This window comes from Apus apus, chromosome 8 (assembly GCF_020740795.1).
Source record: "Apus apus isolate bApuApu2 chromosome 8, bApuApu2.pri.cur, whole genome shotgun sequence".
NCBI classification, from domain to species: domain Eukaryota; kingdom Metazoa; phylum Chordata; class Aves; order Apodiformes; family Apodidae; genus Apus; species Apus apus.
Window position 1 is genome coordinate 3,254,322 of NC_067289.1, and position 21,706 is coordinate 3,276,027.

The window sequence follows — 21,706 nt, forward strand, 5'->3', positions numbered from 1 at the left end:
TCTCTCCAGATGTGCCGTCGCTCCCTGCAGCTGGAAAAGCCCTTGGCTGCCACCTGGCAGCGCCGGTGGGTGCTCAGCCCTGTGCTGCTTGCTCAGGGGACACCATCCTGCGTGCAGCCCCGAGGAGGGGGTGGCACTGCCCCCTGCCCCAGCACAGGGCTTGGCCCTGGCACATTGACACTGGCTGGAGTTAGAGCCCAAATGATCCTGGTTGGTAAGGGAAGCTGGTTTTGCTGGGGACTGAGCAGCAATGCTCCCCTGGTTGTACCCCAGAAGCCCTCGGAGGGGCTCACCTCACATCTCCTTGCCAGCACTGGGACTGCTGTAGGTGGCTGGGGTGAAGGAGAAGGTCTATCCCAGAGATGGCTGTGTAGGGAAATCCTGAGGATGAGGAGTTAGGTGCCTGGCCCTGCTGCACCCTGTGTGCAGCTGTGCCTGAGGAGCACTGGTCGGGGTGCTGGGAGAGGTGGGACCTGGCAGCTCCCCCCAAAAAATGACTGGCTCTCCTTAATTAAACACCTTTTCCCGTGAATGCAAAGGCACCGTGGGCAGCCCAGCCAGCCATCAGGGGTGGGGGTGTTCCCTGGGCATCACCCCAGGTCACACAACCCTTCCCATCTCACCAAGGGCTCTGCTTGCTCCAGCCCTTCAGCTCTGGCTGGTGGGAACAGGGAGCCAAGGTTTAGCAGGGAGACAGATGGTGCTAAAATTGAGATCAAATTGTTCTCACCTGCTCTTTGATGAACACTCCCCTCCTCGGGGTGCTGCACTTCCCTCCCCCCCCATGACTGATCCTGTTAAGAAGCTCATCGAATTTGAAGCCTTGCAAATGGAAGGGCTGGAGAGGTTTGCTTGATTGGAGGAGACCTTCTGACATTTCCTCTGTGGTGCAGGCTTTCCCAGCCCCAGCAGGTTTCCTCTCACCCCATTCTGAACGTAGATTTTAATTTACAATAATTCTCAGCATCAGGGTCAGCTGAAGGTCACCACCAGCTTCAGAGATAAAGGAGCAAGCTGGGAGTTTCCACTCGTTCAGAACCTTTGGCTTCCAGGCACTGTCTTCTTTAATTAATTGTGTCCTTCCTTCTGCTCCTGTCATGCTGGGTTCCCCTGGAAAATGCTGGGGGGTAAATAGGGTGAGAAGCTCCCTTCCCTGCTCCTGGCATTTCCTTGTCTCTGTTGAGCTGCATCCTCCAGCTGCTGGTCCTTGTGGTGGCACTGCACCAGCTCCAGGGTGAGGGCTCCCCAGGGGACACTGATCCCCAGGGATGGTGACACGGTGAAGTGTTCTGGGCTTCTCCTTCCACTTTACCCTCTTTCTGCTGGCACACTCCTCTCCATTCCCACGGGATGCCTGGAGTAGGGGTCCCCCTCAGCAGCAGCTGGGGCCCTCCCTGGCTAGGAAAGCACCCTTGCACCCTCTTTCCAAGCTCCAGCACCCCCTGTGCCAGCCTTAGGGACCAACCACTGCCACAGGCAACTCTCCTGAGGTCCACAGCCGGGCAGCCTGTGCAGAAAGGAGCCAGCCTGTGTGGGTAGGCCAGCCCTGACCTCCTCCTGTCTTTCTCTCCCAGGAAGGTGCTGCCCGGGTGCTCTGAAGCTCTGGGGTTTGCTGCCCAGGATGGTGCCAGCAGGCCAAGAGCCTCCCGTGCCCCTCGTGGTGCCGATGTGACCAAGTGACCAGCCGGGAGCTGCAGCGCCGAGCCCGGCACGGCCAGCCCGGGAGCTCCTGGTGGCCCCTGCTTTGGGGCCCACCACCTGAAGATGAGTGATGGAGGCTGGATCTCGCTCAGCCCCACCGAGTTTGCCCAGCTCCAGCAGTACACCGACTGTGAGTACCCTGCACCCCCCGTGTGCCCCTCCGGGACAGGGAGATCTGTGCCACACCTGCACGTCCTTGGTGTCCTCCTGGAGAGCTAGATGACTTCTTAGGCTTGGGGTGGGGAGGCTGGGAAGGTCCCCGACCCCCAGCACTGGTGTCCTGGTTTGAGCCAGGATGATGCCAGTTTTAATTTCGCTGATCAGCAAAAGAAAAACTGGCTTCATCCTGGCTCAAAGCAGGACAACTGGCTGCTGGGGCTTGGCCAAGGAGTCCTTGTGCCCCTGGAGGATCTAGCAGGAGCTCCTCGTTGCTCTGGGGGCTGCACAGGGGAGCACGGCTCAGTCCCTCCGGGAGTGGTCAGTTCCCACGTTGGCAAGGGAAGCAAAACGGTGGCAAGGAGAGCAGGCTGGCTCCTCCCGAGCTGCTCCACAGCTCCCCTGGAGCTGCCAGCCCTGCCGCTCTAACTGTACCCAGTGCTTTTTGCACAGCGACCTTCCCCTGCAGCTTCTGCCGAGGTGAGGAGGTTGGAGACAGGGCAGGCAGGTCCTGGGGCTGCCAAGTGGCTGGGGAGGGAGCTGGGACACAGCCCAGGGCTCTGCAACCAGGTCCTGGAGGTCCTGCCTGCAGGTTGCCCACTGCAGCGGGCAAGGAAGAGGTGGTGCAGCCCAGAGAGGTGCTGAGAGCAGGGCAGGGGGGGGCAGGAAAGGCCAGGGAGGACCACAGGGCAAAGGGAGAAAGGGGTTTAAAATCTCAGGGACGTCATTTTGCAGGGGCAGCACAGGCTGGGGGTGAGCAGGCTCCTGCGGCTGCCTGGGAGAGGACTGGAAGGCAAAGGGCACCCCATGAGTGCCCCCGGGGCTGTCCTTGGGGCTGCTGCAGGGTGTAAGGGCAAGGTGAAGCAGGTCAGGGCTGGCAGTGAAGGGGGGGCACCATCTCCCCAGCCAAACAGCCCAGTGCCAGCTTCCCCCAGCCCCCTGCCTGCCTGCCAGACAGCCCAGGAGGGGCAGGCAGGGTGTGGGCAGGGGGGTGTGTGCAGCATCCCTGCCTGCATCTCGTCCTGCCTCTCTGGAGAACGGGCTCTGCTTTCTCAAATCACAGACCATGAAACACCATCTGCAAGGCTGAGCTCAGAACACTCACAGTCTCTTCATTTCCTTGCCGAAAGTGTGGGGAGCAAGGCTGCAGTGTGGGCAGCTGCCTCCTCCCCAGGAGGGTGGCCTGGAACTGGGCTGGGGAGCAGGGCTGGGGGGGCCCTCCCATGAGTCCTCCCAAGCCCTGGGGCCAGGAGCCCCCTCCTCAAGCACACACACTGGCCCCCAGTTGTGCTCTGCAACCCCCAGCCCTGCCCCAGGCATCCTGGACATCTGCTCCTGAGCTCCATCCCCAGCAGAGGGCTGAGGGGAGCAGGAGCCAGCACAACCCTCAGCTTGGAGGGAGGATTCCACAGCAGTTTTACAGGGCTGGTGTGTCTGAGAGTCTTTTAAATGGACGTGCTCAGAGATCTGCATCTGAACATGAAGCATTAATGTTCCTTCCCCTTGATAGTATTTTTTTCCCAGGATTCTTTTAGTTGTCAATTTTTGAAGGACTGATGTCCCTCCAACCCTGAGGATGCCCAGCCAGGAGAGCAGGGCAGGGGTGATCCCAGGCATGGAGGGCACCAGAAACTGGGTATCTAGCAGATAAACTCATCTCCAGTACCCTGCTGGTGGTCTAACAGCAAAGGGTTCTGTACTCAGTCTGATGCTTTTGTCTCCTCAGACTCCACCAAGAAGCTCAAGGATGTCCTGGAGGAGTTCCATGGGGATGGTGTCCTCTCCAAGTACAACCCCGAGCAGGTATGGCCCTGTCCCCTCCAGCCTCCCAGGCCCCCTGCTGGCTCCCCCAGCCCAGCTCCCACAGCTAAAAGCAGCCAGGAGAAAGCATCTCTGTCTGTCTGTCCATCCCTTGCCTCTCCCCATGTCTGCATTCCCAGGGCTGGGAAAGATGCTTCCACAGATGGGAAGCATCTTTTCTCAGCCCCAGGCCATCCCAGGGACCAGACCTTACTGTGTGGCCATCCCACCAGTGCTGCTGGGACCCCACAGCTGTGTCCTGCCCCACTGAGAGCACATTCAGGGATCTCCTTGCCAGGCAGAAGCCAGGAAGGATTTACTCTCTCTTCCCAAAGCAAATGATTTTGTTGTTGCCAGCGTGGGGCAGGGGAAGGTCCTGTCCCTTCTCCATCTTGCCTGGGGAAGGTTGGGGTTATTTTTTCCAAGTGGTGCTTTCAAGAGGGACCTGTTAGTGTGCCAGCAGGACACAGCCTTTCCTGGGGGCCATAATCACTAGAAACCAGGTGAAATGCAGAAGTCAGTGGGCTGAATGTGGTGAGGAGGGGCAGCAAAACTACCCTGCTATTCAAGGGCACCACAGGACCCTTGCTCCAGCTGGCACCACAAAAACCCTCAGGAAGGCAACATCCTGATGCAATGCCCAGTGGGGAAGGAGGAGGCAGGAGACCTCAAGAGGAAGGTAGTCCCCAGGGCCTGTGGGTGGGCTGGAGGGTTCTGCTGCTCCATGCCCTACCCTGGAGGGGAAGTGGGAGGCTTTCAGAGCACTGCTCATCACACCCCTCTGCCTCCAACACCCCCTGCCTCCTTTGGCCGTGCCAGAACGTCTGCATTTGGGGAGTTTTGAGGAGGGCTCTGCAGCTGACGTGGCCGGTGAGGGGGTCCCAAGGCACAGAGCCCTCCCTGCTGGCAGCTCTGCATCCTCCCAGTGTGCCTGGGCACCTCCAGCAGCCTCCTCTGTCCCCCTCCCCAGCCCATTGACTACGAGGGCTTTCGTCTCTTCATGAAGACCTACCTGGAGGCAGATGTGCCCGAGGAGCTTTGCCAACACCTCTTCACCTCCTTCAAGCGTAAGATTTGCCAGGCCTCCCCGGAGACCCAGCACCAGAGCCACGGCATCTCTCAGCTCAGCACCCTTGGTGAGCCAGCCCTGCCCCTGCTGCCCGGCTTGGTGGCACCTGGGCTTGCTCCAGCACTGCACCACGGGGGACAAAGGCTGTGGGGTGGCGCTGGGACCAGGACACAGCTCAGCTCTGTCCCATCCCACAGGCAGGCTCCCAAGGACCCTGTGGTGCTGCAGGGAGGAGAGGGATTTACCTGGTTGCACTGATTCCTGCCTTTCCTCTGTCTGCTTAGGGCCCAAGTCACTCGGTGCTGGCATCTCCACCCAGACTGAGGTGGCCTGTTGCCCCTGTCATGGGTACCAGTGTGGGTGGCCACCGAGTGCATGGCTGCGTTCAGAACAGGGGATGTGTGCCAGGCACCCAGTATCTGCCTCCCCCAGCCCCTGCCCGGGTGGATCTGAAGTGCTTGGCAACTTCTGCTGAAAGAACCCTGAGCTGCAGAGGATCAGGGAGAACCCTTCCTGGGCACTCGGCTGCTGTGGTGGGACTCGAGAGCAGCTCTGCTTGGTGGCAGGGGGACCATGTCCTCCCTGAGCACCATGGTGGCCAGTATCCAGGGATGGGAGCACTGCTGGGAGCCTCTGGGCCAGGCAGGAGGGTGAGGGGCTTTCCATGATGCCCCTCGGAGAGCCCTGGGACTGAGAGACCCGCCTGCTTTCGGGCCAGCAAAGCGTGAGCAGCCAGCTCCCTGGCAGGGTTCATGGAGGAAGGGGTTTGCTGGGCCCAGGCACCCCCGGGGTCACCACCAGCATCTGTCTGCTTTGCAGGGATCAATGGGAAAATGCTCCGGAGTGCCCTGGGAAGACACACTTCTGAGGCCAAGAGCTGCCCCAGCAACGCTGCTGAGCCACCCCGGGCGTCCCTCACCCCGGCCTCCGCCTCGGCCCCCAACCCCTCTCCCAGCTGGTCCAGGTCATCCTCCCAGAAGTCCACCACTGGCACCCCTTCAGCTCACAACTCCTCGGGCTCTTCCAAGATCTCCTCCGGGTCCCTGCTCAGCCCTCAGTCACCAGGTGAGCTTGGCCGAGGCTCCCTGGGAGTGGTGGACAAGGACACAAGGACACAAGGACACTGTCACAAGGACAGTGACGATCCCTCCCAGCTTTCCCAAACAAGGGAGCAGCTCCTGGCCCTGGCAGTGCTGCTGCTCAGGTCCCCAGGGCAGCGTGGGTGACCTTCCAAACCCCGGGGTAACCGGCGTCTTGACACCTTGACTGTGCAAACTGGAGCTGCTGATCCCGTCCCGCATCCATCCCCCCTGCCGGGCAAGGTCTTCATTCCCCGGCAGCAGGTCCCGGCAAGGAGGGATGGGAGGGCTGAGGCAGGGCTGCTCCAGCCCAGCTCCTGCCAGCCGGGCTGAGGGGAGCGCTGGGAAAGGGTCCTTCTTGCCAGGAGCAGCCATCTGCCCAAGTCTGCCCCGGCGGGGGCTGTCCCGGCGCCCTGCCATGGCTCCCAGCCCCAGGTCCCCTCTGTGTGCCCAGCCCTGCCATGGCTCCCAGCCCCAGGTCCCCTTTGTGTGCCCAGCCCTGCCATGGCTCCCAGCCCCAGGTCCCCTCTGTGTGCCCAGCCCTGCCATGGCTCCCAGCCCCAGGTCCCCTTTGTGTGCCCAGCCCTGCCATGGCTCCCAGCCCCAGGTCCCCTTTGTGTGCCCAGCCCTGCCATGGCTCCCAGCCCCGTGTCCCCTCTGTGTGCCCAGCCCTGCCATGGCTCCCAGCCCCAGGTCCCCTTTGTGTGCCCAGCCCTGCCATGGCTCCCAGCCCCAGGTCCCCTCTGTGTGCCCAGCCCTGCCATGGCTCCCAGCCCCGTGTCCTCTTTGTGTGCCCAGCCCTGCCATGGCTCCCAGCCCCGTGTCCTCTTTGTGTGCCCAGCCCTGCCATGGCTCCCAGCCCCAGGTCCCCTTTGTATGCCCGCCCTGCTCCTGCAGTGGCACCCAGCCTCACATCTTCCAGGCCTTGCCCACCCTGAATGGGTCCCTGCCCCACAGTTCACATCCTGCCAGCCCCATGTCCCAGCTGGGATAGCTTCTGGCCCAACTGGCCAGCTCTGTGCCTGTGGCCCTTATCCCCCCTGTCCCTGCTTGCAGGCACGAGGAGTGTGGAGAAGAGGTTGCCCTTCAGCCTGAGGAAGAGTTCCCAGAAGGCTGCCCCACCACTGCCCCCTGCCCCCTTGGCTCAGGTGGTCCACCTGAAGGACATTGTCTGCTACCTGTCCCTGCTGGAGAGGGGACGGGCAGAGGACAAGCTGGAGTGTAAGTGGGATCCTGGGGCCATGGGCTACCGGGCACACTGCACAGAGGTGGGACTGGTGGTGGGAGGCACTGCCTGAGGGGTGCTGGGGGTGTCACCCAATCTGGGATTCAAAGCTGGGCACTCCTGATCACTTTTTAATGCTGAAACACTGGGGAAACTGCTCAGCATTGCTCCTCTGCTCCTGCCTGCTGGCACCCACGTCCAGCAGAGGGGCAGCTGGGGGGGGACTGTGGCTTGGCACTGACACCCCACAGCCCAGGTCCAGGCCAAGCTGGTGCAGCACTGCTCCCATCCTGGAGCTCCAGCAGCCTGGCACTGGGCACCAGCTGCCCACCGTGCCCCAGGGCTGGGCTGTTACTGGTTTCTCTTCCCCCTCCAGTTATGTTTCGCCTCTACGACACCGATGGGAACGGCCTCCTGGACAGCTCGGTAAGCGTTCCCTTGGGAGAGGAACCCAGGGCCATTTGGGGGACTGGAGATACACAGGGCTGTACTGGGATGTCTGCTCTCCCCCCCAGAGAGGTGGGGGAGGGCAAGGCAGCAGCATTTGCTGTGGGGACGGACTGAGGGGCTGGGGGATGCACCCAGCAGCAGCTCCAGGAAATCCACCCACCAGAAGCTGTAGCTCTGCATGGGGTATCATTCCAGAAAAGGGAAAATGGTGCACAACCACCCCATCCCCAGGGATGTTCTCGCTGTGTCCTTTTGTGTACCTCCTTTGAAAGCTGTTGTAAATAATAATAAAAAAAAAACCCTAAATATTTGATCAGAGTAGGTCTTCCAAGGGAAAAACCCAGTGCTGATTTTCTGGCAGATTTTCAGAGGAGAAAGCAGCACCCACTGAGGAGTGGGGTGTCCCTGGCCCCCTGTGTGGGTGGGGACCTGCAGCAGCCTTGGGAATATTGGGATGTAGGCTTAGTACATCCCTGGCTGGGGGGCTGGACACGCTGCTGGTGCCTGGACCTCTCCCTAAGCTCTGGGCACCTTTTTGTGCCCAGGAGCTGGATCGTATCATCAACCAGATGGTGCACGTGGCTGAGTACCTGGAGTGGGACTCCACCGAGCTGAAACCCGTGAGTGTCGGGGCTGGGGGGAGGTCCTGGGGGGACACCCCAGGGGCCCTTGGATGTTGCTGGCAGCTGGGGTGCCCGGGCAGCATCGCCGTGTCCCTGTGCCTCCCTCCCTCCTCCAGATCCTGAAGGCGATGATGGAGGAGATCGACTACGACCACGATGGGACCGTGACCCTGGAGGAGTGGATCCGGGGTGGCATGACCACTATCCCCTTGCTGGTGCTGCTGGGGATGGAGACGGTGAGTGCCCACCTCGGGACCTGCTTCTGCTGCTTCCAGCTTCCCTGCCTCTTCCCACAGGAAAGCCCGGAGAGGAGAGGTGGGATGGAGGGTGAGCAGGGACCACGGGAGGGCACCCTAACCCCCCGGGCAAGGTGCTGTGCTCCCCTCTGGCTCTGCACAGCCCCCCACTCCGGCCCCTGCAGCCCCCCACCCTGCTTTGCTGACCAGCCTTCACCTCCCAGATCTTTTCAGGCTCAGTTTGGAGCTGCCACCATTGCCAGCTGCTGTGCCCGAGCAGGCTGGGCTGGCTCCTTGGGAGAGCAGGGTGCTCTGGTGCCATTAGTATTTAATCAAAACATTAAATAAGCACCTAAAATGCCAGCACTTCTCCTGGGGTGAGCTTCAAAGAGTAGAGGTGGGGTGGTTGGGACCCCCTCTTCGTGCTGTTTTTTCATCTTTCCGGCTTCATTTCATCGAGGAGCATCCCTGGTCATCAGCTCTGGAGAGAAAAATCTGGGTTTTTTGCTCCCTGGTGCCCATTCTGGTGTTTGCATCCCAGGCAGGGAGGGAGGGCAGGTGCTCTGGCAGGAAGATTGAGGAAAATGGGGAAATTGAAGCTGCCCTTCCAAAGCACTCGTGCCTGGATCCAGATGTAAGAGGCTTGCTTTGGTCACCCTGTGGTGGTGGTGGCCTCAGGTGTGGAGTCACCTCAGCCACCAGCAGAGCAGCCCCGTGGCCAGGCTGTGCTCAGGGGCTGTAAGGAGCCAGAGCTTCGTGTCAGAAGTGCCAGGAGCTGGATGTCCCTGGGGACTGGGGGGGTGTGCAGTGGCAGGGATGCTTTAGGGACACTGGGGAGAAGAGGGGCAGGGGGAGCCCGTGATCCTGCTGGGATCAAACTGCCGCAGACATGCTGAGGGTTTTGGAGGGATGAAAAGCTGGTGGAAAGGGTGGGCTGAGTGGACTGGGGGGGGAATCACCCCCCCCCCCGACCATCCTGCCCTGCAGAACGTGAAGGATGACGGGCAACATGCCTGGAGGCTGAAGCACTTCAAGAAACCTGCCTACTGCAACTTCTGCCGCACCATGCTGCTGGGCGTCCGCAAGCAGGGCCTCTGCTGCTCCTGTGAGTTGGGGGCCCTTCCCTGCCAGACTCTCACACCCCCAAACCCGTGGCTCCCACCCCTCGGTTGAGGGAACCCTGCCCCTCTCTTGGTGCTGAGCCCTGTGGGTGCTGCAGGGTGAGCAGGGAAGGGGCAGCACCCATGGCTAGGGGTGCTACTCACCACCTTCTCCTCTCCCGCCAGTCTGCAAGTACACGGTCCATGAGAGGTGTGTGTCCAAGGACATTGCCTCCTGCATCAGCACCTACGTGAAATCCAAGAGAAACGCCAGTGTGAGTAGGCAGCCCGTGTGTTTCTGAGCTGCTGCATCTCCCACGGAGCCCTCCTGGAGGCAGCACCGTCGGCAGCAGCTGGTCCCTCCATCTCCTGCCCTGGTCCACCGGGGCTTTTTTCCAGTGGGATTTGCCCGGGCAGCAGCTCGCAGGCTTTTCCCAGCACCCAGAGCCTGGCAGGCTTGGGAGAGTTAAGCTCAAATGTGGAGTTTCACCAAACTCTTGGAAAGACTTCTGTGTGCTCTGAGGAATGTCACCAGGAACCAGCCCCTGCTCCTGGGAATTAACTCAGGGGTGGCTTGGAAGGGGCTAAGGGTGACTCTAGGAAGAGACAGGGAGGGAAGAGGGGGCTTCTGGCATCCCTAGGGTGCACCCACTGGGCGGGGTCACTGCAGCAGCTTCATGGCAGCCAAGGCATTTCCCTCTGGCTGAGCTGGAAATGCCCCAGGAATCCCTTGCTCTGGGTGGGTTGGAGGCTGTGGCTGCACTGAGGAGCCCAGTGACAGCTCCTCTGCTCCTCTGACCTTCCCTCCCTGCCCTTCCTTGACCCCACTGCCAGCCCCTGGGCACCCCCACAGGACCCCCACCCACCCCAAGGTTTGCCATTGCTCTGGGTGGGGACCTCAGTGTCTCCAGGGTGCTGCATGGAGCAGCAGGGAGGGAAGGTGGCCCCGCAAGGGGCTGGTTTGGATCACTCAGCATCCTGACAGACCACCCTCTGAAATCACAGCAGCAGCCCTTAGTGGGGAAGGGACGTGGGTGGGTCTGTGGGTGCTGTGCCTGCAATGCCCCCCCCTTCCCTCCTGTGCCATCCAGGTGATGCAGCACACCTGGATCGAGGGCAACTCCCCCATCAAGTGTGACAGATGCCACAAGAGCATCAAGTGCTACCAGGGCATCACTGGCCTGCACTGTGTCTGGTGCCAAGTCACCGTGAGTACCGGGGCTCTGGGGGAGCAGAGGCTCACAAACAGCTGATGGCTCCGTGTCCCCTGCCTGACGTCCCTTTCTTCCCATCCCCTCCAGCTCCACAACAAATGTGCCTCCCACGTGAAGCCGGAGTGCGACGGGGGCCCGTTGCGGGACCACATCCTGCTGCCTTCCTACATCTGCCCCGTTGTCCTGGTAAGTTCTCCCCCCTCCCCGTTGCCAGGGGGCAGGGACCCTGCCAGGCAGCACCGTGCACCCCCACGCCTCTGTTCCCAAAGGACAGGCAGTCCCACTGCCGCAGATCAGAGAGTGACTCCCCTGCCAGCACCAGCCCCAGCCCTGAGGACAACCAGGCTTTCAAATTCAACTCCACCACGGTGGATGGGCAATGCCTGCAGGTAGGGTCCTGACCTGGGCTGCTGGTGGGCTCCGTCACAGGTGCACAGCAGCCAGGCACTCACAGCTGCACTTTCTGCTCTCCAGATCAGCCCCAGGCCCGGGACTCACCCCCTCCTGGTGCTTGTGAACCCCAAGAGTGGAGGAAGGCAAGGGGAGAGGTAGGTGGGGTTCTGCCCGGGGGCAGCATTCTCCTGGGCCCAGGGGCTGCTGGTCCCTCTGGCTGCATCAGCACCTCTCCTGGAGGGAAAATCTCCCCTCCAGTGCCCCCTCACTCCTCCCTTTCCCCAGGGTCCTCCGGAAATTCCACTACCTGCTCAACCCACGCCAAGTCTACAACCTGGATCGTGGTGGGCCTGCCCCAGGGTAGGGAGATGCTGCAGCTGATCCTCTGCCCTTTCCCTCCAGCCCCCTCCTCCCCCCCCCCCAACACCCCTTGATCTCTCTTGGCTTTCTCCAGGCTGAGCTTCTTTCGGGACACTCCGGATTTCCGTGTCCTGGCCTGTGGAGGGGATGGCACAGTGGGCTGGATCCTGGACTGCATAGGTGAGCAGCTGTGCTCCTTGCAGAGCATCCTTGGCAAGCCTTGACCCACCTCCCTGGCAATCTGCTCTGGGGCCCCAAAATTCCCCTGGCAAGAGGAAGGGGAATCACCACGGGGGTCCTGCCCAACAGCACAGCCCCAGGGCCAAGCAGGGCCACAGAGAGGAGCAGGGAAGAAGCCCTCTCAGCCCCCAAAATGTCTCTTCTCCCCCCCCTCCCCACATTACAGACAAGGCAAACCTGGTGAAGCACCCGCCCGTGGCCGTCCTGCCCCTGGGAACTGGCAATGACCTGGCCCGCTGCCTGCGCTGGGGAGGAGGTGAGGCTGGGCAAGCATTGCCTGGGGGGGTTAGCCAGCCCTCAGGGACCAGCTGCTACAGCTGGCTGGGTGCCATTCTGGAGGAGGGTGGGCTCTTGGGACAAGGCTCAGGGCTGCATCTCAGCCCTGGTGCCTCCTGATGGTGGCTCTAACCCCTTCCAAGGAAAACAGCCCCTGCTTTCCAAACCCCCCCTCAGCTGGGTCCTGCCCAACAGGCCTTTTTATCTGGGAGAGACATGTCATTAGCTGGAATCTCTGGCTGGGCATCCCACTTGTGCCCCAGCAGCAGCCCCAGGCTCCCCTGGGGGTCAGCACTCGACTACCTCTTGCCCCACACAACGTGTCTGTGCTCCCCTTTGGCATCATTCATTCTCCTCCGACGCTCACAAGGGGCAATGGATGAAAACTGGAGCCCAGGAAGTTCCAGCTCAACGTGAGGAAAAAACTTCTTTCCTGTGAGGCTGACGGAGCCCTGGGACAGGCTGCCCAGAGAGGCTGTGGAGTCTCCTTCTCTGGAGACTTTCCAGACCTGCCTGGATGCCTTTCTGAGCGACCTGCCCTGGGGATCCTGCTTTAGCAGGGGGGGGGTTGGACTCTCTGATCTCCAGGGGTCCCTTCTGACCCCAACCATTCTGTGTTTCTGTGATTTTGGTTGGAAAAGACCTTGAAGATCATCAAGTCTAACCTTCTTTCCCTTGCAGGCTACGAAGGAGGCAACCTGATGAAAGTCCTGAAGGACATTGAGCACAGCACGGAGGTGATGCTGGACCGCTGGCAGATCGACGTCATTCCCAGCGACAGGGAGACCAACGGAGACCCTGTTCCATCTACCATCATCAATAACTACTTCTCCATCGGGGTGGTGAGTGCCCCAAGGCAGGGGTGGGTCTTGAGGGCAGCCCAGAGCACCCTCCACATGGGTTTGAGCCCGAGAGAGCAGCCCACTGCAGGGCTGATCGTTGCCACCCAGCCTGGGCCGTGCCCACCAGAGCCACCCAGCCACAGCAAAGTGGAGAGAAGAGCTCCAGAGGAGCAGGGGAGCTCTCACTGGGGTCCCCAGCACGGCCACAACCCACCCAGAGCAAGGGATTCCTGGGGCATTTCCAGCTCAGCCAGAGGGAAATGCCTTGGCTGCCATGAAGCTGCTGCAGTGATCCAGCCCAGTGGGTGCACCCTAGGGATGCCAGCAGCCCCCTCTTCCCTCCCTGTCTCTTCCTGGAGTCACCCTTGGCCCCTTCCAAGCCATCCCCGAGTTTATTCCTGGGAGCAGGGGCTGGTTCCTGGTGATGTTCCTCAGAGCACACAAAAGTCTTTCCAAGAGTTTGGTGAAACTCCACATTTGAGCTTAACTCTCCCAAGCCAGGGAATCTCTCCCGTTGCTCTTCCTTGCTCACGTTCCTAACCTCCCTGCATCTCCTGCTGTTGTTTCTTCTGGTTTTATTGTCATTTGTTGTGGCAGCACTTACATATATAAACAGGCATGGAATCCCTCTGCTCCCAGCTGGGAATGTTGCGAGTGTGCGAGGAGCTTCAACAGGGTTCAGGGAAGCTTGGGGTAACAGGAACAGGTCAAGATCTGCTGGACACCCCACCTGAAGCCTTTGCTGAGGTGGTGCCCATCAGCACATCCCTGCTTTGGTGCTCAGACCTGCCTTCCCCACGTTTTCCTAACCCAAGGAGGTTAGGGAGCCCGGGCAGGGTGGTAGCCCTGTGCCACAGGGGCTTTCCCCAGTGCCAGAGGTCAATCCCAGGAGCAGCAGGGCTTTGGGGATACAGCAAAATGGGAAGCACTTCTCTTCCTGGGGGGCCTGCAGCATTTTTATCCCTGGCCATGGGTGCCCGGGCGGCACCACCACAGCATGGGTCAGCCACCCAGAAGCTGCAGGATGCTCCTAATCTCACATCAGTTCCTGCTAGTGCCAAGGGAAGCCACTGCAGGTGGCATTTGGTGACAGCTTCTGAGTTGGGCTTAAACACTCCCCACCCCACGTAGCAGAGGCTGCAATGAGTTTCAGGAGAGCTGCCACCCTGCCAGGGAAACTCGTGGGGTGCAGGGTCCTGGGGTGTCCCCAGAGCCCCACCAGCAGCTCTTCCTCCTCCCCTTGGCACCAGCTCCACGCAGAGCCCCTGTGATGAGGGAAGGAGGCCAAGCAGACTAATTATGTCTTGCTTAATGAGCCTGTTCAAGGCTTTGGGAGCAGCCTGGCTGAGGGTGCCTCCAGTGCCTCAGCAGGGCCTCCTGAGCCATGGGGGGGGTCAGGGGTGAGGGGGAAGAGCTGAGCCCCCATATCCTGGCATGTGCCCGGGGCGGGGGGGGCACAGAGTGGGGTTTCCATGTCCCTGCTGCCCCACTGAGCTCTCTCTGCTCCTCCTCCCTGCAGGATGCCTCCATCGCCCACCGCTTCCACGTCATGAGAGAGAAGCACCCTGAGAAGTTCAACAGCAGGTAAGGGCTGGGTGTGGGTGGGCAGTGAGGGCAGGGCAGGGAGCAGGTCACAGCTCACTCCTCCTCCTGGGCTCCGGGTGCAGGGAAATGGCTTTGACAGCAGCAGGAGCCGTGGCCTGCACCCCCAGTCCCCATGTGGAGAAGTACCTGCTAGAAAAACCCCAAACGGACCAAAACAACCACCTCTGCTCTGAGATTTCAGCTCCCCCTTGAAGCCCAGCATGATGCCAGGGAGGAGCCAGGGATGTCAGTGGCTGCCTGGCAGGGTGCAGGGAGGGCACTCAGGGTGCTGAGGTGAGGCACATCTCCATGGGGTGCTTCATCCCTGGCAGCCCTGGCAAGAGATGACAGCCCACCCTCAGCCCAGCTGAGAGCCAGTGGAGGCACCCTGTCCCATGCCAAGAGAGCACCCAGCACCCTGCTCCTCCCCTGTTGTGGGGTGTCAGAGCCAGGTCCACCTGAGCCACCCCCTGTCCCACAGCCTGGCTCCCTGGGGCTGCCAGTCCCTCCCTGTGATGGCTTCTGTCCCCATCAGTGGCTCATGTCCCATCACAACGGCTCCAGAAAGGCTCTGGTAGCCCATCCTGCTGGTGACTGGGGCTAGACACTGCTTCTGAGTCCCCTCTGTGCCCCAGGATGAAGAACAAGCTCTGGTACTTTGAATTTGGGACATCAGAGACCTTTGCAGCCACCTGCAAGAAGCTGCACGACTACGTCGAGGTGGAGGTGAGTTTCCCTGGGATGCTCCCTGACTTCCACCATGGCACAAAGGCTTTTGGGGAGATGTCACCCGTGGGTCCCTCGGGCAGGGCTTTGGCTGTTCGGGGAGAAGGGGCTGCAGCAGCTTTGACCCCTCAGAGCAGCAGGAGGATGCGGTGGCTGGCAGGACCCCCTCTTCCACTGCTGCAAAGCCAGCCAGCTGTGGGCTGAAGAATAGCCCTGTATTTTCCCCTCCTTTCCAGCTGTATTCCAGAGCGTGCCTGGAATATTCTCTCTGTAAACTCTGTGTCTGCTCCCAACCCTGGTTGGGTGACATGGAAACAGCCTTTAATTGGGGCAGGGAGGGGGGCCCGTGGTTGCTAAGAGTGCTGTCCTTCCTCCCCTTGTGCCGGGGGGTTCGGGCCGTGCTTTGCTGGAAACTTCCTCCTCTCATTTCTGGTTTAAATGACCCTTTTATTAGTCAGGCTTGAGGGTGAGGGGAGAAAAATGGTCACTGGTGCAGGTCTGAGCAGGCTGGGGGACACTGGGCTGCTGGTGGTGGGCAGGCAAAGAGCAGGCAGAGGCCAGGGAGTTGGCGGCAGGCTCCACAGCTTGTTTCTAGGCAGGGAGTTTCAGCCCTTCCCGAAGTCCAAAGCCGTGTCCTCAGGAGCAGGTGGGAAGGAGCAGGAGGCATCTCCACCCCTCGTCCCACAGCACACCAACATCCCAGGTGCAGTGCTGCGGGAGGTGGGCACAAGGTGCCCTCCCCTTCTCCCGCGGCGCCAGGAAGGCGTTAATCCCACGGGATCTGGAGTTGAAAGCGGCAGCCTGTCCTCCCTCCAGCTCCCAGGCAACTGTCAGCCTTGCAGAGAAATGGCAGTTTTGTTTTGGAAGTTGGCACTCGTTCCCTTCCAGCTCCTGGAAATGAATTTGCTGCTTTTTTTTGGTTTTTTTTCCCCCAGCTGCAAATTTCTACTTCCAGCGTCGCTGCCAACGCGGCGTCAGCTGCCCCGGCTCAAAGAGCCCTTTGTAGCTGCCTGGCACTCTCACAGGGGTGGGCTGTGCAGGGAGAAAAGGCTCCCTGCGTGGATCTATGTGGGCAGGCGTGGGTGGGTGCCTGTGGTCCTGCCCCTCCTGCCCACCCCTGGACAGGAATTGGGCTCCCATGGCATCCCCAGGAATCGCACCGCCCAGACTTGCTGCCCTCCCACCACGGCTGGGTTGGTACCCACCATCTCCCAGGCAGGAAAGGTGCCCGTGGTCCAGGGCAATGCTGGGCTTGGCTGGAGGTGTGGGGATGTGGAATCAGAGCCCTCAGGATGAGCTCCTCAGAGCATTAGGGGTCTGGTCTCTTCCTGCAAATCATTAAGATGGATTGAGAATGAAAGAGTTTACATCCTTTTACAAGGCGCAGAGAGACAGCTCTTCACTCCCAAACCAGAAGATTCCTGCCTAAACCAGGCTAAAAATAAGAACTTGGAGCATCAGTGGAGGCAGGGCAGATCTGAACATAGGGAGATTTTCTTGTGTGTGTCCCCAGCTGCACATACCTGCAGGCAGTGTCCTCAGCACTTACCCACAGCCTATTGAAAATAAGCTTGAGACCTCCAGGTCTTTGGAGGAGGAGAACAACAGGAGCCAAAGTGGGCCCTTCACATTCCTCTCTGCAAAGGTAGAGAGGACAGGAATGTCGTGGCATCACCAAAAGACAAGGAAAAACATGTGCCAGTATTGGCTGAAGTGCAGCCCAGCAGGTAGAGAGCAGAGGTGTAAAGGAAGATCCAGCTTGGATGGGGAAGCAGCTGCTTCCTCCAGGGGTCCAGAAAGGGGATCCAGCATCATCTGGGCAGTGTGAGACTGAGAAGACCTAAAGTTAAGAAATGCATTTCCATGTCTGATGCTTCCAGACCTGAGGAAAAGCTGCAGGCAACAGATATTTTACCTTTTACAGGGAATTTTCAGCTGGGGCAGTCCTGCTGTGTGACAGCAAAGCCCAAGATACCACTTCTGTGTTGCTGACTTGTGTTTTTTTCTCCAAAAGTGACCTTTTTTCCTCTGACTCTTTTCCTACCACTTCCTTACAGCCTCATTTCTAGTTTCTAAATTGCACTTGCAGAAAAACTGGTTTTGAGTTAGTTTCTGGGCAGCCATATCTTCTGATTCTTTGGGGTCAGTTTGAATATGGGGAGGTGGGGAAGCATGTCTTGGAGATGCTTGGATGGAGGTTGCTACAGGAATGAGGTGGTGCTGCATCCTATTTTGGGTTGCAATACCCAGCCAGGCTGAGGTTTTATACCTTCTTGTGAGATCTTCACTTTTTGAAACTGCTGTAGAATGACAGACTGGTTTGGGTGTGAAGGGACCTTCAAGATCATCCAGTCCCAACCCCCTGCAGGGGCAGGGACACCTCCCACCAGCCCAGGTTGCTCCAAGCCCCATCCAACCTGCCCTTCAGCACTGCCAGGGATGGGGCAGCCACAGCTTCCCTGGGCAACCTGGGCCAGTTGAAAGAGAAAAGAATTTATTCCTAATGCCTGGTCTAAATTTACCCCCTGTGCAGCTTAAAACTGTCCCCCCTCCTTGTCCTTTTGTCAAAAGTCCCTCTCCAGCTTCCCTGAAGGCCCTTCAGGCACTGGAAGGCTGCATCTTGGATGTGCAGTAAAATTCATCTAGAAATGGAGGGGAGAGCAGCACGAGGAAGGGGAGGTGATGGAAAAGCAAAGCCAGGGGTGTTTGCACCTCCAGCCCCCCTGGGGCTACCCACACCACCCTGGGGACCACCTGGCAGCACCCCGTGCTCAGGGCACCCTGCTCCTTCGGTGGCAGGCGGGGGGAAAGGCCGGGCTCTGCGGGTGCCAGGGCCCCATCTGCCCCCACCCTGACTCTGCCCGTGTGCCCACCAGTGTGATGGGACCCTGCTGGACCTGAGCAACACCTCCCTGGAGGGCATTGCTGTCCTCAACATCCCCAGCATGTACGGTGGCTCCAACCTCTGGGGCGAGACCAAGAAGCAGCGCGGTTACAACCGGCTGGGCAAGAAAGTCCCCGAGAAGATGCCCACCACCGTGGTCACTGATGCCAAGGAGCTCAAGTTCTGTGTGCAGGGTGAGCAGCAGGGCCCTGGGGTGTTGGGGTTTTTCTGGGGGGGGTTGCCTGGTGCCAGTGGGGTTGGCACAGGGGGGGAGCCAGGTAGCCCTGGTTCTGGCCACAGCTCCGTGCACGGGGTGCTGTAGCAGCAGCTCCGGGGGGGGTTGATGTTGGCTCGTTGTCTTTTGGGGTGGGAGCTGTCTGTCTGAGGTGGTGATGGAGGGTGGTTCTGCCCACCTGGGTACAGCCCAGCACCACGTTTCTCAGGGCTGGTGCCCACGGTGGCCAGAGAGGATGTGGCTCCCGTACCCTGCCCCTCCACGCACCCTCCAGGGTCATGGCTCAGGGGAGCCCAGGTGGGACCTGTCACCTTCAGGCAAGAGGCTGGGGGGCTCTTAGCACCCCACGGGGCTGGCAGGCAGCCACTGAAGGGCTGGGCACCCACTGCTGCAGAGGAGGAGCCAGGAGCAGATCTGCAGAGCTGGCACTGCTGGCATTTGTAAGCAGCCTCCCTCCACAGAGTGGCAGCCTGGCTGCAGGGTTTCGGGAACAGCGGGGTACCCACCCTGCCTGGCACCTCACCCCTGCTGCTGCTGCAGCCTCTGGAGCCATCCCTGTGGGCACAGGCAGCCCAAGGTGCTGGCAGGGTTCCCCAGCAGAGCGGGGTGGATTAGAAAGCAGGAAAGTGCTTGTGTTTTCCACCTCCTGCAGCCCAGTACGGGGGTGAAAAACAGCCACGGTGTCACCAGCCACCCCAGGCTGTCCCTGGCAGCCCCTTTGCCAGGTGAGCCCCTGGGAACAGGCAGCAGGGAGAAGGGCAGAGCAAAGGCCCATTCCAAAGGGTGGTGGAGGCCGTGAGGTTGGTCTGCTGGGTTGGCCTCCCCACTTGCAGGGCTTCTCCTTGGGGGGGGTTCCCACCAAGGTGAAAGAGAACCCTGAAGGGAATGAGAGGCGGGGTGAGTGTTGGTCACCTTTGCTGGCAGAGCAGGAGGAGCTGGGAAAAGGGGCAATGCCCTTGGGGTTTGAGCAGATCCTTCCTGGGGAGGGTTCCACTGGGCATCCTGGCTCCTGGGGTGCTGCAGTGCCCCAGGGCACCCAGGGGAGGTGGGGTGTCTGCCCCCGTTTCACACAACACTGCAAACAGGCAGTGGAAGCACCGGTGGGGACCTGGGCTGCCACTTTGCAGCCCCGCACGACTGGGAACTCTTTCAGACCAGGAGTATTTTTGCTCCAGAGGTTTTGGACAGCAGTGTTGCTCAATGCTGCAAACGCCCAGCATGGTGGTCTCTGGGGACATGGGGACACATGCCCACAGTGCCACCAGCCCCAGTGCCCTCTAGAATGGCCAGCAGCCCCCATGTGCTGGCCCCAGCATTTCAGGTGACAGTGGAAGGTAGGGGATCCCTGGGGATGGGGGGGACCAACTCAGACCCCTCTCTCTTGCAGACCTCAGCGACCACCTCCTGGAGGTGGTGGGGCTGGAGGGTGCAATGGAGATGGGGCAGATCTACACGGGGCTAAAGAGTGCTGGGAAGAGACTGGCCCAGTGTTCGTCCGTCACCATCAGGTATTTGTCACCCCCTCCCCAGCTGAGGAGCCCAAGGGCTGGCACCTGTGTCACCCTTGTGCTGTCCCTTTGTGCCCTGCAGGACATCCAAGCTGCTGCCCATGCAGGTGGATGGGGAGCCCTGGATGCAGCCATCCTGCACCGTGAGTCCTGGGAATGGGGCAGGCAGGGGCTGGCAGCACAGCGGGGAGCCTTGGCTCCCCGTGCAGCGTGGCAAAGGCACTGGAGTTGGAAGGAAGCTGGTGGGTGGTCACAGAGCCTAGCCACCCGTGACTTCTGTCCATGCCCACGCCAGCCCTGCATTCGTGGCACACCAAGGTGGGAGCCATGGGGACAGGGACAATCCCCTCCCTTGCTGGGTGTGTGGGAGCAGCAACATCCCTTCCTGGGAAGGTTGAGGTGGGGGTCCCCCCACCATCTGACCAGCAGCTTGCCAGCAGGAGAAGTCCTCTCCCTGTCCCAGCCCAGCCTGGATGTTATTCCAGAGCTGTTTCTCCAGTGCAGCAAAGCATTAAAAAAACCCATCTCGGGGAGCAGTGGCTCCTTGCCCCAGGGCTGGGTGCTGAGCTGCTCCCAGCTTGCACAGATCACTCCTGGAGGTTCCCAGCTTCAGGGCTGCCTGGGGGGGGTGTGTGCTCAGAGCCCAGGACCTCCTACTGATCTGGCTTCTTCACTTCTTTTTAGGTCAAAATTACACACAAAAGCCAAGTGCCAATGCTGCTGGGGCCCCCCCAGAAGAGCAGCTTCTTTTTCCTGAAGAGGAGAAACCGAACTCGAGACTAAGCAAGGAGGCACCTGGTGTCCTGGACACCCACCTGCTGGAGGGGAGAGGGGTGTCCCCAAATCCCTACTCTGCAGTGGGGAGAGAAACCTCCCCCCCCCCCCCCCCCCGCCTCCACGAAGCCCAGCAGGGATGATTTGCCCTGGGAAGGTCTTGGAGGCTCCTTCCCAACCACCACAAGCATCTTCTCCAGCTGGGATGGAAGCGGTGGAGGAAGGCAGGTGGTGGCAAGGGGAGCACGTTCACCAGAGCAGTGCTGGGACTGGGGTTGTTTGGTTTCCTGTCCCTTTATTTAAATCACCCTCCCCCCACCCTCCTCAGCAGAACTGCAGATGAACAGACTCCCAAGAAAACGCTCAGCTTCACTTATTTATTTTTAATCCTCTTGAAGGACACTCAGTGTTTTGCTGCACTGGCTTTCTTGGTCCACCAACTCTTGCACGTTGGAGAAGTTATGAATTTTCTTAGCCTAGAGGAAACCATCTTGGCCCAGCCATCACCTTGAGCTTCTGGGGTGGGTTTTAGGCAGCTGCAAAAGTCACCTTTGCTGCTGGCCCCAGGAGCTGAGAAGTGTGAGACAGGCTGGGGACAGATGGTGCCTGGGCCGTGGGGACAAGCGTGGGGTGGACAGAAGAAGAGACTGTGTTTTGACATGGAAATGGCAAAGAAGGGATTTTTTGGGGGGAGCTGCCAAGCCTGGGAGCTCCCCCGTGCCCCAGCTCTGGGCTTTGTGTTCATATTTATGTATTTATTTACCAACTTTGGGGGGATGTTGGGGGTCACCTTCTTTTGTTTAGCCCAGGTCGGACATGACTGCCACGTCCCCCTCTGCTGGTTGTCCCCTACAGCACCTCCTTCCACGTGGACTTTTCTCTCTCCTAAAGCCTGCCAGACCATGTCAGGGGCTGGGGACCCTGCAGACAGACATCCAGAAGATCTTCTCACCTGGAAGTGTGTGTCTCCCCCTGCCATTTTACACATCTCCTCACATGCTTTGCCAGGCCAACGCCCTCCTGGCAGTGCCGTGTGTCCCCAGCCTGATGTGGGGATGGACCATGGGATGCAGCTACTCCCCAGGATGCAGCAGGGACCAGAAACCAGATGAACACCTGGAGGAGGCAGTGGTTGGATGTCTGCTCCATGGTGCTCCCAGGAGCCAAGAGTTGGCAGGACCGGCTGCAGGCACCTGCTGCCTCCTGTGGTGGCCCAGCCTTTGGGGATGGA

General features: G+C 60.1%; 1 protein-coding gene across 2 annotated transcripts; it reads left to right on the top strand.

The window, feature by feature from the left end:
* The first annotated feature begins 1,659 nt into the window (after positions 1-1,659).
* LOC127387969 (diacylglycerol kinase beta-like) lies at positions 1,660-20,585 on the top strand. 2 transcript variants are annotated; one of them, XM_051626900.1, is made up of 24 exons: positions 1,660-1,831; positions 3,584-3,660; positions 4,628-4,793; positions 5,546-5,791; positions 6,862-7,026; positions 7,407-7,456; positions 8,026-8,100; positions 8,220-8,339; positions 9,327-9,444; positions 9,626-9,714; positions 10,531-10,647; positions 10,741-10,839; positions 10,923-11,042; positions 11,128-11,201; positions 11,332-11,406; positions 11,501-11,586; positions 11,813-11,902; positions 12,604-12,764; positions 14,284-14,348; positions 14,984-15,074; positions 17,951-18,152; positions 19,581-19,701; positions 19,784-19,844; positions 20,386-20,585. In XM_051626900.1, exons 1-24 carry the CDS (start codon positions 1,765-1,767, stop codon positions 20,482-20,484), a joined length of 2,634 nt encoding a protein of 877 aa, XP_051482860.1. In that variant the 5' UTR covers positions 1,660-1,764; the 3' UTR covers positions 20,485-20,585. The 2 variants fall into 2 exon arrangements, with proteins under 2 accessions (XP_051482860.1, XP_051482862.1); XM_051626902.1 differs by having other exon boundaries at positions 4,628-4,724.
* The last annotated feature ends 1,121 nt before the right edge of the window (positions 20,586-21,706 follow it).